The sequence below is a fragment of the Jaculus jaculus genome, chromosome 6 (genome assembly GCF_020740685.1).
Source record: "Jaculus jaculus isolate mJacJac1 chromosome 6, mJacJac1.mat.Y.cur, whole genome shotgun sequence".
Classification (NCBI taxonomy): Eukaryota; Metazoa; Chordata; class Mammalia; order Rodentia; family Dipodidae; genus Jaculus; species Jaculus jaculus.
Genome location: NC_059107.1, coordinates 159,009,489 through 159,021,811, shown reverse-complemented (window position 1 = coordinate 159,021,811; position 12,323 = coordinate 159,009,489). Strand labels below are relative to the sequence as shown.

The following is a 12,323-nucleotide window of genomic DNA, read 5'->3' as shown; positions in this document are numbered from 1 at the left end:
AAAACCCCCTCCATGTAGACCAGATGACAGAAAGCTGTAAAAATCCATGCTGCATGAAGTTCCATGGGAGAGAGATAAATCACCAGTGAAGATACTCAAGAATGGACTATAAGCCTTAAATTTGGCCAGCCAGGCCAAGTGAGCCAACGGGTGCAATAGTGTCATATCTGTTATGAGGGAAACTGATTGCTCTCTAATTGAACTGGAGGCCCGCTCCATGGGAGGGAATACATCCCTGATACTGAAAACCTACAAAAGGGGTAGTCATGAGCCATAGGGGTGTAACATCTGCTGCTTTTGGCTAAATGTATATACTATGCTCACCAAACTGCCCAGTAAGCACTTCTCTTAATGTTCATACCCACATATTAATGCTACTCTCACTTTTGGTTAGAGAAGCTTCTCTTTTCAGATGGCAGTGACCTTGGGATGACTCAGAAGGCACCATGGTACTGGGAAGAAGTGACAGAGGAGGAGTGCTCAGCACTGAAATATCTCCATCACACCTTCCAAGGCTCAGGGTCCATGGCAGAAGAGGTGGAGGAAAGAATGTAAGAGCCAAAGGAAGAGTAGGACTCTTTACAATGTGCTCCTCCAGACACAAAATGGCCTGGATATTCATGACCCCATAGTGCCTGACACTACCTACGTAAAACCATCATAATAAGAGGAAAATATGACCTAAAAATAAAAGAGAGACTGAGAGGGGGAGGGGATATGATAGAGAGTTGAGCTTCAAAGGGGAAAGTAGAGAAGGGAGGGAATTGGGTTACTGTCTACACTTATGGAAGTTGTTAATAAACAAAATAAATGAGTATAAATGGAAAGAAAAAAAGAAATTCAGTCTCTGGCTAGGAAAATGGCTCAGGGGTTAAAGGTATTTGCTTACATAGCCTGACAACTCCAGCTGTATTCCCCAGGCACACAAAGTGGCGCATGCATGTGGAGTTCATATGCAGCGGCAAGAGGCCCTGATGTTCTCTCCTCTCTCTTCTCAAATAAATATATCAAAATAAAAAAATACTGCCAGTTTTGGTGGTGTGTGCCTTTAATCCCAGCACTTGGGAGACAGAGGTAGGAGAATTGCTGTGAGTTCAAGGCCACCCTGAGAGTACATAGTGAATTCCAGGTCAGCCTGGGCTAGAGTGAGACCCTACCTCAAAAAAAATGAAAGAAATTAAGGCTCATAGTGGTTGAGTGACTTCTCTCAAAGGTCCCACAGCTAGTAAAAGGCAGGATGCTGTGGTTTAAATGTTTATAAACCCCCAAAAGTCCCATGTTGACCTCAATGTGATGGTATTAGGAATTGGGCCTTTGGAAATTAATTGAGTCATGAAGATAGAGCCACTCTGAATGGGACTAGTAAGAGCCTCCAAAGAGTTTCTTCTCTCACCCCTGCTGCCACATAGAAGATGTCTATGAACTAGAAAATGGATTCTCATTGGACATCAAATCTGCTGGTACCTGAATTTTCCAGCCTGGAGAACTGTTGAATTTCTTTTCTTTCCCTTCCTACTTTCTTTCCTGTCTTCCTTCCTTCCTTCCTTTTTTTTTTGGTTTTTTTGAGGTAGGGTCTCACTCTAGCCCAGGCTGACCTGGAATTCACTATGGAGTCTCAGGAGTCTCAGAGTGGCCTTGAACTCATGGCGATCCTCCTACTTCTGCCTCCCAGTGCTGGGATTAAAGGTGTGCACCACCACACTTGGCTCCTTCCTTCCTTTTTTTGAGGTAAGGTCTCACTCAAGCCCAGGCTGACCTGGAACTCTGTAGTCCCAGGCTGGCCTCAAGCCCATACTGATCCTCCTACTTCTGCCTCCTCTTCTGAATGCAGGGATTAAAGGCATAGGCCATCATGCCCAGTTAAAACAAACTTCCATTGTTCATAAACTACTTAGTATATCATATTTTATTATAACAGCTGAAACAGACCAAGGTATAGGGTCAGAACTTGAACCCAAATCTGAATCCAGTGCCCACAGCCTTTCTGCCATAAATTTCCACCCTGTCTTATGGTTCTTATACAGTATTGTCACTCAGCTATGTCTTGTTCTTCCCTGCAAGGAAGCACTCAACTCCTCCAAACACTACTTGCCAGTCAGGACAGGGCCAAATGAGGCATGGATATCCTCCTACTTTCTCTTTTCACTTCAAATAAATTTTTTGGGTGGACACAGCGGCACATGCCTTTAATCCCAGCACTCAGAAGGCAGAGGTAGGAAGATCACCATGAGTTTGAGGCCAGCCTAAGATTATATGACTATATAGCAAATTCCAGGTCAGCTTGGACTAGAGCAGCAAGACCCCACCTTGATAAAACAAAAGCAAACAAAAAAATTAGAACTATGGAGATTGTTCAATGGTTAAAGGTATTTGCTTGCAAAGCCTGATGGCCCAGGCTAGATTTCCTAGTATCCATGTAAAGCCAGATGCACAAAGAGGTGCCTACATATGGGGTTCATTTGCAGTGGTAAGAGGCTCTGGTGCATCCATTCCCTCTCTCCCTCTCTCTCTCTGCAAATAAATTTATTTTTTTAAATTTTTAAAGAAAAGAGCTATTAAAATTTTTTAAATTTTTATTTATTCATTTGCACCATGAACTGAAGTTCTAAAAAAAAGAAAGAAAGAAAGAAAAGCCAGGTATTGTGGCACACACCTTTAATCCCAGCAGTTGGGAGACAGAGGTAGGAGGATTGCTGTGAATTCAAGGCCACCCTGAGACTACATAGTGACTTCCAGGTCAGCCTGGGTTACAGTAAAACCCTATCTCAAAAAAAAAAAAAAAAAAATAGGCCTATGCTATAAGACTGCAACTGCAGAGTTAGAATGCTATAAGTTATCTTGGGCTATTTTTAGCCCCTGAATAGCCATTTATGGCCCACCTCCGCATCTGACCTAACATCCTTGTGACTACCAGGTGATCACATGAAACCTTTTGGGATGTATGAGCAGACCACCAGCTTCTGCCAGCTACAAGGCTAATAATTGACATCAGACAGCCTCTGAGGCTCATGGCAGCAATTTCCCTGCTTTGCTGTAGCCTGTCTATTTGATGTTTCCATCAGTGTATTTGAAAAATATCTTGGTTTATGACCTTCGGTAACTATAAAACCTTCATGAAATTGTTAATATTTTGGAACATGGAATTTGGGGCAACCTGAACCTGTGCCCCTGGGCTGCTGTGGTCACTCATATTTGGCTCTAGAATAAACTATAAACTATCCATTATTCCCTTTTAGGTGAAAGCTGACAGAGTGTGTGTGCGTGTGCGTGCACGTGCATGCACACGCGCACACACACACACATATACACACGCACACATGGTCGCACCAGGGTCTCTTGCTGGTGCAAAGGCATGCCCATTCAGCTTTACATGGACAGCTAGGGAGTTGAACCTAGGCTGGCAGGCTCTGTAAACAAGTGCCTTTCTCCCCACTCCTCCCACTTTCTCTTGATGGCTTAGAAATTTAGTTTAAAATTTTGACCATCTCACTGCCAGAAGTCATTGTACATGCCTTTAATCTCAGTGCTTGGGAGGCAGAGGTAGGAGGATCACTATGAGTTCAAGGTCATCTTGAGACTATATAGTGAATTCCAAGTCAGCCTGGGCTAGAGTGAAGCCCTATCTCAAAAAATTTTTTTTCAACTTCTCAAAAAAAAAAAAAAAAAAGTCAGGCTGGAGAGATGGCTGAGTGGCTAGGGCACTTGCCTACAAAGCCCATAAGGACCCAGGTTCGAATCCCAATACCCACATAAGCCAGATGAACAAATTGACACATGCATCTGGAATTTGTTTGCAGTGGGTAGAAGCCCTGTTGCAGCCATATTCTCTCTCTCACTTACTCTTTTTTTTTTTTTTTTTTGAGGTAGGGTCTCTAGCTCAGGCTGACTTGGAATTCACTATGTAGTCTCATGCTGGCCTCAGACTCACAGCAATCCTGCTACCTCTGTCTCCCATATTCTGGGATTAAAGGTGTGCACCACCACACCCAGCTTCATTCCTTCAAATAAACAAATAAATTATTTATGTCTCCCTAAAAAGGAATAAAAATAAACTAACTCCAATTTTTAGCCTCTCCATATTGAACATGAAGCTAAGTATCACATTCTAGAATTAGAAACCATCCTCCTGGATCTCACTTGGAGATTCCAACCCATCATAGATCCACCTCACTCTCAGGATACTGCTGGCTCCCCAGCCTCCCCCAAATTCCCACATTTTTCTTCCCAGTGGGGACTGCCATTCTTGTGACAAATGGCTGAGCACCTGCCGCGCAGGGTGGGGACATACACAGATGCATCAACACACCCACTCATGTTAAACAAACAAATACACATGCACACAAGTTGCGTCACATTGGCCTGGATTTTCTTTTGCAGCAAAATCCCTGATTCTCTTTCTTAGAACAGACCTCACCAGGACCAGCTTCTTGGCAGGCCTTCCAGACAAAACACGGCCAACACACCTTCCAACTGACCTCGTGAGGGAGAGGCCCCATGATCCACCAGCAGGTGCTGCAGGATGAGCAAGAAGTGGCCTCGGATGAGACCTCCCACTTGGATGTCTTCATTCTTCCTCAGGAAGATCCTTAAGACAACCAGCACCTTTCGGGCTATGTCCACTGGACTGGAACAGATGAGGTCCTGAGAAAAATAGGAGGTCAGCTCAGAGAACATGGCAGCCAAAGACAGGTGGAGAATGGAGAAGAGGGGTGGGGAAGGGCTCAGGATAATGGTGTCACAGGGGCTGAATTCTCACTCAGCACCATTTTCATACCAAAAACTCTGCTGGGTGCACTGACCCTTCACACACTCTGAGAAACAGTGCCATCCTGTGAAGCACTTCCCAAACCGAAGCAGATGGAGGCTCAGACAATATGTGATTTGTGAGGTCACATAAAACCAGTAAGTGGCACAAAGAATGTGAATACGGGTCTCTAGATTGCAAATTCTTCCTGTACTTCAGGATGCATCTCTCTCTCTCTCTCTCTCTCTCTCTCTCTTCCCCTCTCTCTCCCTATCCCTATCTCTATCTCTATCTCCCTTTCTCCTTTCTGTCTCTCTCTTTCTCAAATGGAAGTACTAGGAAGTATCAGGAAGAGTTGTTTTTAGGACAGGGAACCTGAGAGTGCCCTAAAGGAAAATACAGTACAGAGGACAGAGCTGTCAAGGGCCAAAGAAAGGATAGGCTAGGACAGATCCAGGGCACAGGAAGGGAAGTGAGGACCAGGCCAAGCCCTTTCCCTGCCATGGCATCTGCCTATCCCTGCCTCAAGCTATAAAGGTCTTGGGTTCAGAAAATGGAAGTGGACATTGTTTTTTGTTTAGCTTTCAGAGTTATTTTAATGAGCGTATGTTCAAGGCAAACAGCCAGAAGTGGCACCAGCAGCTGTCCACTGATAGCTGCTGGCACCTACCAGCTGAAACAAGCCAATTCCTTTGGACAGGCTGACGTGTCAGGCCAGTTAGGACTGGGTGCTATAAATCCAAGGTCACACAAAGACTTCCTATCCAGAGAGGACAGATTCTAACAGAGAAACATGGCTACAGGGCACTCAGCCAGACAAATTCTGATGTGCCAACCACTGGACAAGGCAGGCAAGGATGAGAAACCATGAATATTGGGTTTGAATTGTCACAAACTTCCACAGTTGCTGGGGAAACAGCTACAATCTCAGTGGTAACTGTCAATCAGAACTTAGTAATGTGTGTGCTGTGTCTTTACACAGTAGCTGTATAGTTGCATATGTCTTTACAGGAACTCTTTCAGTTGGGAGTCATCCCAATTTTTCAGATGGGAAAACTGAGGCAGATTGATTAGTTTGTCTATCAAGAAAGTAGTAGATGGTCTGGAGAGATGGCTTAGCAGCTAAGATGCATGCCTGCAAAGCCAAAGGACCCAGGTTCAATTCCCTAGGACTCACATAAACCAGATGCACAAGATGGAGCATGCATCTGGAGTTTGTTTGTAGCAGCTGGAGGTCCTGGCATGCCCTATCTATCTATCTATCTATCTATCTATCTATCTATCATCTTACATCTCTCAAATAAATGAATGAATATAAATAAAATTTTAAAAAGAAAGTAGTAGACAGCTAGGAATGATGGTTCACACCTGTAATGTCAGTATTCAGGAGGCTGAGGCAGGAGGATCACCATGAGTTTGAGGCCAGCCTGGGCTACAAAGAGCCTTTCCCAAAAAGGAAAAACGTTAAACATATAGAGTTGTAACTTCTCCTACACTGTGAGCTAGAAGAAGGGCTGAGATTTGCTTTGTCTGTCACTTTACAGAGACTCTAGGAAGACAAGGGCATAAAATCAGAGGGCTAGCTGGGCCTGGTGGTGCACGCCATTAATCCCAGCACCTGGGAGGCAGAGGTAGGAGGATCACCATGAGTTCAAGGCCACCCTGAGACTACATAGTGAATTCCAGGTCAGCCTGACTAGAGTGAGAGCCTACCTTGAAAAAAAAAAAATCAGAGGGCTAGAGAAAATCTAGATCACTTCAGAGACAGGCATGATGGCACAAAGGAGGCTAAGACAGAAGGATTTCAAGTTTGAGGACAGCCTGGGTGACATACTGAGTTCCAGGCAACCTGGACTACATAGCGAGACCCTGTCTCAAACAACAACAAGTCTAGGTCATATTATCCAATCCTTATACTTTGTAGAGAGTAAGGCAGAAGTCTAAAAGAAGGATGATTTGCCCAAGGTCAGGGGTGGCCAAAAGTCACAGTTCCCTCCTCTGGCCCATCCTTGCCTCACTGTTCCCTAGAAATCTGAGTTAATGACTTTTTTTCAGGCATGGTCTCATTCTAACCTAGGCTGACCTGGAACTCACCCTGTAGCCCAGGCTGGCCTAGAACTCATGGTGATCCTTCTACCTCTGCCTCCTGAGCACTGGGATTAAAGGTGTGTACCACCACATCCAGAGCTTTGAGTTAATGAATTTTAATGGCTCAAAAGAAGGACTGGAGAGATTGCGTAGCAGTTAATGTACTTGCCTACAAAACCTAAGAACTTGGGGGTTAGAGAGATGGCTTAGCAGTTAAGGTGCCTGCCTGCAAAGCCAAAGGACTCAGATTTGATTCCCCAGTACCCACATCAATTTAGCCAGATGCACAAGGAGGCACATGCATCTGGAGTTTGTTTGCAGTGGCTAGAGACTCTGGTGTGCCCATTCTTTTTCTCCCTCTCTGTCTCTTTCTCTCTTTACTTGTTTCTCTCTTTCCCTCCCTCTCTCAAATAAATAAATAAATATTTTTTAAAAAACCTAAGAACTTATGTTCGAATGGCCAGGTCCCACATAGCCAGACACACAGTGACACAAGCGCACAATGTCATGCATACACACAAGGGGACACACATGTCTGTAGTTCGTTCACAGTGGCTAAAGGCCATGGCATGCCTATTTTCTCCCTCTCTCTGCCTCTTTCAAAAATAAACAATAAAAAAATCTTTAAATAAAAGGTCCAAAAGGAAAGGGGTTACTTGGTCTTTGTTGGTTGTGGCAGTAAATATGCACCCCAGCAAGTGAGTCAGTGGAAAGGGAAGGTGCTGGGTGGAACCATGGCCCACTGTGCATCTTTGGCTGCCCATAGCTGTCTGGACTCAGAACAAATACAGCATCTGTGGCACTGTGTTTCTCACTCTAAACAACCTACATGAAAGACCACCCATAGATCAGAGTGGCAATTAACAGCTTTGTTTCAGCTGTTAATTACCCATATCAAAGCCAGAAATTGGTACCAGCACATATTTTTAGACTCTTTTCCCCTCCTATCGCTAAAAGCTGGGAAGAAATGGTATGAATTATATGTGCAAAAAAGACGACAAAGTTGTTCCTGGTGGTTCTTTTGTACCATGGATATTTCAAGGATCTACTTCAGTAAAAACTCATTAACTTTGGTCTCCACACATGGTTATGATACTTATTAGCTTTATGATCTTGGGCAACTCAACTGGCCTCCCCGACGTGAACAGTCTTTATGTGGTTCACAGTCAGAGCCAATGGTTAGTGAGGGGATACCTACTATGCGCAGCACACCATAAGTGTTCCTACACACTATCTTTTCTATCCTCATGTTAGCGTCACTTTAGAAGTGAGGAAACTGAAGCTCAGAGACACTTCCATCTTCCTCATCTCCAAATAGCACCCGGTCATGAAGGTAGCTCCTTCCTGTTGAGCTCTAGGGCAAAGAAAGTCAAAGCCTCCTATGTGCTGACCCTACCACCACCAGGAGGGAGAGATTAAAAGGATGGGGCACAGTAGGACAAAAATGGGGCACCCATTCCAGCTTCCTGGGAATATAGACTCACTTAGGATCTGGACTTCTAAGATTTCGCTTTGGCTTGCTTCTTTTAAGTACTTATTTCCTTTGAAACTGGTGGCCTAAGACAGCTTTCAGCCAGGGTATGCCATCTCCGCTCTAGGAAGGCACAGACTGAAAAAGGGAACTTGAGAGAAGAGATATGAGCTCCATGTTATTTTAATTAATTTATTGGTATTGGGGATTGAACCCAGTGCTTATTGCAGTCTCAGCATGTACCCTATTACTGAGAGACATCCTCATTCCAATGAGCTCTATGTTAATAGAATTGTTTAGATTGTGGATATTATGAGACTAAGCTCAGGAGAGTTGTCAGAGGTAAGGAAGAGACTTAAGTCATCAGTATACAGGCAGAAAGCAGATTCTAAGCTGGATGGTCAACCCAGAGAGAATCTACTGAATGAAGATACCTAGGACAGAACTTTAAGAAACGCTGACTTTCAAGAGCCAGCCAGGAGATAGGGAAAGTACAAAAGACTGAAAATAAATATCAAGAGAGGGATGAGAGGGCTGGAGAGATGGCTTAGTGGTTAAGCGCTTGCCTGTGAAGCCTAAGGACCCCGGTTCGAGGCTCGGTTCCCCAGGTCCCACGTTAGCCAGATGCACAAGGGGGCGCACGCGTCTGGAGTTCGTTTGCAGAGGCTGGAAGCCCTGGCGCACCCATTCTCTCTCTCCCTCTATCTGTCTTTCTCTCTGTGTCTGTTGCTCTCAAATAAATAAATAATAAAAAAAAATTAAAAAAAAAAGAGAGAGGGATGAGAAGAATCAAGAGATGGCATGTCCCAAAACCAAGAGGGAGTCACTAAAAAAGAGTGGAAACCCACCAATATTGACAAGTCATACAAGATGAGAACAAACAAGTTCATGGAAATTAGCCACAGAGACATCCTTGTCAATCCTAGTGACAGAAGTTTTACCAGACAATAGGGTCTGAAGCCAGAAGGATGGAACAATTAATGAGATGGAGGTGAAACTTTGAGGACAATTATTTCTATGAATCGAACTATGCAAGGGAAAGAAATTAGAGTGGAAAGAATAGGAGGACAGGACAAGTGAGCATCTGGTCTGGGTGGAAGACCTGTAGAGCAACTGAGGGCTGGGGAGTTGGTTCAGTGTGTAAGGGTGTTGGTGATTTCAACTAAGTTGTCCCCCATAGACTCAGGTCTTTTGCCTCCAGCTGGAGGCAATTACGGAGGTGGAGCTTTGTTGGAGGAGGTGTATTGCTGGGAGTAGGCTTAGGGGTGTTATAGCCAGCTTCCCCCTTGCCAGAGTTCAGCTCACTCTCTTGTTGCTTCCTGCCACCTGCTGTGGCAAGATATGATGAAAACCAGCCCCTGCTCTCCCATACGTCCTTACCATTATAAAGCTTCCCTCGAGATTGTACAGCAAAGCAAAGCCGCTTTTGGTTGGGTATTTTGTCCCAGCAATGCAATGGTAGCTACAACACAGAACTTGCTCTACAAACATGAGGACCTGAGTTGTTTTATATTTATTTATTTATTTATTTATTTATTTATTTATTTATTTATTTATGAGAGAGAGAGAGAGAGAACGGGTGCACCAGGTCCTCTAGCCACTGCATACAAACTCTAGACATGTGCACCACCTTGTGCATGTGGCTTACATGGATCCTGGACAGTTGAACTAGGATCCTTTGGCTTTGCAGGCAAACACCTTAACCGTTAAGCCATCTCTCCAGCCCAGGACCTGAGTTTTATCTTCAGCACCCACATAATAAGCCCAGCATGGCTGTGCACACCTGTAACCCTAGAGCTTAAAGGATACAGAGACAGAAACATCATTGGGGTTCACTAGTCAGCCAATCTAACAGAAAAACTATAAGCCCCAGGTTCTCAAAGACAGAAGGCAAAAGATAAAAGTCATACAATGTCCTCCACACACATGTACATACATGCACATGTCTGCACACAGATATGCATACACCTCCCCTACACACAAAAAAAACCCAGCAACTTGAGAATAGATTTGGCATGGCTCACACTGTCTCAGAAACAGAAAGCCTGCCATCTATTTCATTCTCTCTCTCTCCCTCTCTCTCTCTTTTGATTTTTTGAGGTAGGGTTTCCACTCTAGCCCAGGCTGACCTGGAATTCACTATGTAGTCTCAGGGTGGCCTGAACTCATAGTAATCATCCTACCTCTCCCTCCTGAGTGCTGGGATTAAAGATGTGCGTCACCACGCCAGGCTTCAATCTCTCTCTCTCTCTTTCTTTTTTTAAATTATTATTTATTTATTTGAGAGAGAGAAAGAATAAGGGAGAGAGAGACAGAATGAGTGTGCCAGGGCCTCCAGACACTGCAAACAAACTCCAGATGTATCGGCCACCTTGTGCATCTGGTAGGTCCTGGGGAATCAAATATAGGTCCTCGGGCTTCATAGACAAGTGCTTTAGCTGCTAAGCCATTTTTCCAGCTATCTCTCTCTCTCCCTTTCTCTCTCTCTCTCTCTGTCTCCCAATCTCTCAATCTCTCTCTTAGACAATGCCTCATGTAGCCCAGACTAGCCTTGAACATTCTTTTCTTTTCTTTTATTTATTATTTATTTTATTTTATTTATTTATTTGAGAGCTACAGACAGAGAAAAAGGCAGAGAGAGAGAGAATAGGCACGCCAGGGCTTCCAGCCACTGCAAATGAACTCCAGACGCATGTGCCCCCTTGTGGATCTGGCTAACATGGGTCCTGGGGAATCAAACCTTGAACCGGGGTCCTTAGGCTTCACAGGCAAGTGCTTAACCACTAAGCAATCTCTCCAGCCCAGCCTTGAACTTTCTAGTAGCTAAGGGTCACCTTGGACTTCTGATCCTTCCAAATCCATCTCTCAGGTGCTGGGATTACAGTTTTGTGCCACCATATCTGGTTATGTTGTGCTGAGGATCCAACCAAGGTCTTTGTGCATGCTAGACAAGTACTTGACCAGCTGAACTATATTCCTAACCCAAGGCCTGCCATTTCTCAATGCAGAAATGAATGAGGTATCACCTACCAATAAGATGAGCAGGATGCTGAGGCTGCTTCTGAGCACCTGGAACAGGGCTGCTAAGTTGGCGGAAAGGATGGGATTCCCAGGAATTGGGTCATCATCCAGTTCCTCAGAGCTGATCTCTTCCCAAGAAAACCAAAGTTCCAGGACAGAGTGCCCAAACCTACTCATCAGCTCGGGGTACACCAGAAAGAACCTGAGCAGGAGTGGGTGGTGAGTATAGACCAGGTGCAAGTCCGAGATGCCCTCTAGGAGTTTTCTGATTGCGCTGACCACAACCTGGAGGCAAAAATAAACAAACTAAAAACGCCTTGCAGAGGACCTGAAACCCCAACATAACCAACGACTGAGGGACATGCTCTGACATCTCAGCATCCTAGGACATTTCACTAGCCAGTCCGAAAGCACTTGGGTAAGAAAAGAAAGCTTACCTTATAATAGCAGTTCTCAATTGGGAGTAATTTTTGTTCCCTATGTGATATTTGGTAAAGTCTGTAAACATTTCTGAATAACATGATTGGGGAAGTGCCAAGGGCATCTAGTAGGGACACAGCAAGGGTATTGTTAAGTATCTCCCAATGCATAGCAAAAATTCTCACAGAAAAATAATGATTCAGGGCTGGTGAGATGGCTTAGCAGTTAAGGCACATGCCTGTGAAGCCTAAGGTCCCAGGTTCTATTCTCCCAGGTCCCACATAAGCCAGATGCACATGGTGGCACATGCATCTGGAGTTCGTTTGCAGTGGCTAGAGGCCCTAATGTGTTCATTCTCTCTTTCTTTCCCTCTCTCTGTCTCTAACAAATCAATAAAAATAAATCTTTTCAAAATAAAGAAAAAATGACTCAGGGCAATATTAATAGTGCTGAGGTTGAGGAAGTCAGCTCTATTATGATGGTACTACAGAATAGTGTAATTATCAATGTTCCTGTCTATCTACCACACTAGACTGAAAGCTTCTTGAGGGCAGGTGAGACTTTTCAGAGGGCTTGGCT

General features: G+C 44.4%; 1 protein-coding gene across 1 annotated transcript in view; it reads right to left on the bottom strand.

Annotated features, from left to right (window-relative positions):
- Mei1 (meiotic double-stranded break formation protein 1) overlaps positions 1–12,323 on the bottom strand; it is a 103,797-nt gene that overhangs the window by 36,895 nt on the left and 54,579 nt on the right. The window contains exons 20-21 of the mRNA XM_045152828.1: positions 11,334–11,609; positions 4,476–4,641 (exon numbers count right to left, since the gene is read on the bottom strand). Of these exons, the coding sequence (XP_045008763.1) occupies positions 4,476–4,641; positions 11,334–11,609 (442 nt within the window). The remainder of the gene's footprint in view (positions 1–4,475; positions 4,642–11,333; positions 11,610–12,323) is intronic.